The 3,383-nt window shown below is 43.0% G+C and overlaps 1 protein-coding gene across 1 annotated transcript; it reads right to left on the bottom strand.

Annotated features, from left to right (window-relative positions):
- Positions 1 to 287: 287 nt before the first annotated feature.
- Positions 288 to 1,622, bottom strand: MC2R (melanocortin 2 receptor). The gene has a single exon (XM_028735824.2). The coding sequence runs from the start codon at positions 1,523 to 1,525 to the stop codon at positions 536 to 538; it is 990 nt and encodes a 329-aa protein (XP_028591657.2). The 5' UTR covers positions 1,526 to 1,622; the 3' UTR covers positions 288 to 535.
- Positions 1,623 to 3,383: the final 1,761 nt, after the last annotated feature.

Below are 3,383 nucleotides of genomic sequence, written 5' to 3' on the forward strand. Positions count from 1 at the left end.
GGCTGATTCACATGTGGTCTAGAAGCATAATTCAGCCACCTGGCAGGGAACTGAAGAGAACCTGTGGTTCACATGCTGTGCATATAGCCTCTAATAAAAACCAGTGTCTATGTGAGAGAGAATGCATAAGCCCAAGGTTCACTGCTGTGCCCCACTGTGTGGCAAAGTAGCTCTCAGATGTCAACATCACATTATTTTCAAGATACAGTGATACCTTGGTTCTCAAACTTAATCCGTTCCGGGAGTCCGTTTGATTCCCAAAACAGTTTGAAAATCAAGGTGCAGCTTCTGATTGGCTGCAGGAGCTTCCTGCCCTCAATCAGAAGTCGTGGAAGCTGCGTCAGATGTTCGGCTTCGAAAAAACGTTCGCAAACCGGAGCACTCACTTCCAGGTTTGCGGCATTCAGGAGCCAATTTGTTTGGGAGTCAAGCTGTTTGAGTACCAAGGTACCACTGTACTACAAGACAAAGTAAATGGTTCTATGGCAGTGCATCTCGTGGTGGCTCTGCATTCTGTTTTTTGAAGTTCCGGTGGCTAAGTCCAGCTTGGCTTCCGGCAGCAGAACAATCTCTTAAATGTACTTCTCAGCTCTGGACTTCGAAATGCATAAATCATGGGGTCAATCACAGCATTGCACATGATCAGTATACCATTCACGTGAAAAATGGACCCATAGCAAATGCAATAAGGGTTTTGTGGGCAAAATGCCATCAGAAGCATATGAAGGACAAAAGGGGCCCAGCAGCAGAGAAAAACCCCAAGTAAGACAGTTAAAGTAATGACTCCTTTCATGTTAGCTCTCTGGTGAACTGAGCTGGTAGGCTGCAAAGCAATCTTTTTGGCATGAGAGCGTGCAAGCAGGAACATATGAATATAGAGGCTGAGGATAAAAATGAGCATGAAACACAGGAAGACAGAGAAGGACACAACAGTAGCTGTTTCATGGGAGAAAATGACCACTGCGATGCCACTCCCAGCGCAGAATGCCCAAATGACCACCAAGATCACTAAAGTACGCTTCATTGTCATGATGTTATGGTACCTCAGTGCGTAGAAGATGGTTATATATCTATCAGCTGCAATGGCCGACAGACTGAAAATGGATCCCAGTAAAGACAGAATAAACATGAAATCTAAAATATCATCCATTGTTTTTTCCAAGGCTCCCTGACATGTTAGGTATCTCATCTTGCAGAAGATGATGAAGAGGATGTTCTCCAGAGTCTTGTACAAACTTCCCAGCATGTCTGAAACAGCTAAGCTGCAAATGAAAATATACATGGGTGAATGCAGATTCTTATTCCTCCCCACTGCTATGAGAACCAGCAGGTTTTCCAGTACTCCTAGAGCGGCAATGGTGAAGAAGATTTCTTCTGGCACAATGACTTGTGCACAGTCGGAGGTGTTCATTGAGAGCTCACTGTTGTTTTCCGATGGAGGAGCATTTGTCTGTCCCAGAAGCCTTGTTGTTTCAGAACCTCGGTCGATCTTCATTGTTGCAACCTTTGGTGAGGGAAGATGCATGAGGTTGAACCCAGATATATTTCAGTACTCACTGTGGCTTGACCTTCTGCAACAGCCAATGTGTCCAGCTGAGCATCTTCTTATGGTGATATCATTCGAAGTAAACCTGGAAAAATGGTTAACCAATAAGGAATGAGAAACACCAAAATGAAATAGACAGAAAACTTAGACTGAGTTCACATATACTGACTAGAAAATGTAAGCATTCTGCAAGTATTGTTCTTGCTGCTACTGGGAGTTGCCTTAATCCATGTATGACTCAAGCTTGAGAAGAAGCAACAGAACCCACATAGCTCAGAGCATTATGGTTGGCTTGGCTCACTCTGCTGAAATCCTAGCTGTTGCTGTGAGGTGTACAGTGCCCTGATCAGATATTCATCTGGGACGTGTGAGAGCAAAACTGTGTAAAGGAATAAATATAGAGGAGTAAAAATATTTTCCGAGTAATTGAGGCATTGTGCTCTAGCCCACGTCAGTAAGATGGGAAAAGCCACAAAGGCTGTGTACGCATTACTGTCTTAAACCACATCCTTTTCTCAATTCGGATCAAAGCTGGTCTGGGGGAAAATGCATCAAAACATGGCATTTAATAAGATACGATAAGCTTGATAGAGGATATATATGGATTGTGGCTAACGTCATGTGTTCACTGCTTCCTAAACTAGCAGGGGGAAGCACAGTGGATACAGAGCAAACTATCTGGCAAACCAGGGGTAGCCAAAGTGTGCATTCCAGATGTTGCTGGAGTCCCATTCCCATCAGCACATGGCCACTGTTAAGGGATTGTGGGAGTTGTAGTCCAGCAACTTCTGGAAGGCACCGTACATACGTACATAATAAATTGTTACAACTAGCCAACTATTCCGTTGTTAGGGAGATGGTTAATAGATAATAGTTAGGGAGATGGTTAATAGAAGAGCCAGCCAACGTCTCTTTAGGTAAGGGATGGTGAACCTGTTTTCCTTCATATGTTGTGAGACTCCCATATAACTCCCAGCAACATTTGGTGGGCCAGAGGTTTCCCATACCTGGGAACGAATTGTTTGGAGATGATCCAATAAGATGGAGATCTTATCTTCACTTTCCACTGTCCACACATTGTGAAGAAACGTTCATAGAGAAGAACCTGCTATCTGTGTTGAACCTGATAAATCCTAGGAGAAGCCTAAGCAGGCTCCCCTCTAGGACATGGCATGCCCATTGGCTCTCCCAACATGTAGACGATGGGCTAGTAGGGATGCAATGTTGGGAGGACAGGACCGGGGACCAAGGCCCTACTCTGCCCTCATGCTGTTAGTTGATTGTGTGCGAATCTCTCTCCCTCTCTCTCTCTCTCTCTCTCTCTCTCTCTCTCCACATGTGTATGTATACATATTAGTAAATTGCATATGTGTGAATATCTATCACCTCACTATTATAGTGATCGTTTACTGGAGAAAGTTACCATAAAGCAAATTTATTATTTTCTTTCTTTAATAATGAAGCTTTCTCAGATGCTGCAATTTGAAAAAACACCAGAAATTAGCCTGCTAATATAAACCTCACCCCATCACAGAGCAGTTACAAGAAACACCATGGAAGATTGACAGGCAAATGTCATTTCTCACATGATCTTACTAACCCAATTTCAGGGATAAAAAAAATCCTTATGCAAATGTGTTAAAACTTCATATCCTGAGACTTATGATATTAATTTAATGAAAAGAAGAAAATATTTGCATTAGGCATAAGTAAACTGCACAGGAAGAAATGGCCAATTCTGCATGTAGGTGGAAGCAGATTTTAAACCCATGCAGAGCCTGATTCTGTGCATGTTCAGTCAGAAATAAGTTTTACTGATCTTGATGGTGCTACCTAC

This window comes from Podarcis muralis, chromosome 8, assembly GCF_964188315.1.
Source record: "Podarcis muralis chromosome 8, rPodMur119.hap1.1, whole genome shotgun sequence".
Taxonomy (NCBI): Eukaryota; Metazoa; Chordata; class Lepidosauria; order Squamata; family Lacertidae; genus Podarcis; species Podarcis muralis.

Bases quoted from the DNA above. Each gene is read 5' to 3' on its own strand.
- MC2R (XM_028735824.2), bottom strand. From the start codon at position 1,525: ATGCATCTTCCCTCACCAAAGGTTGCAACAATGAAGATCGACCGAGGT.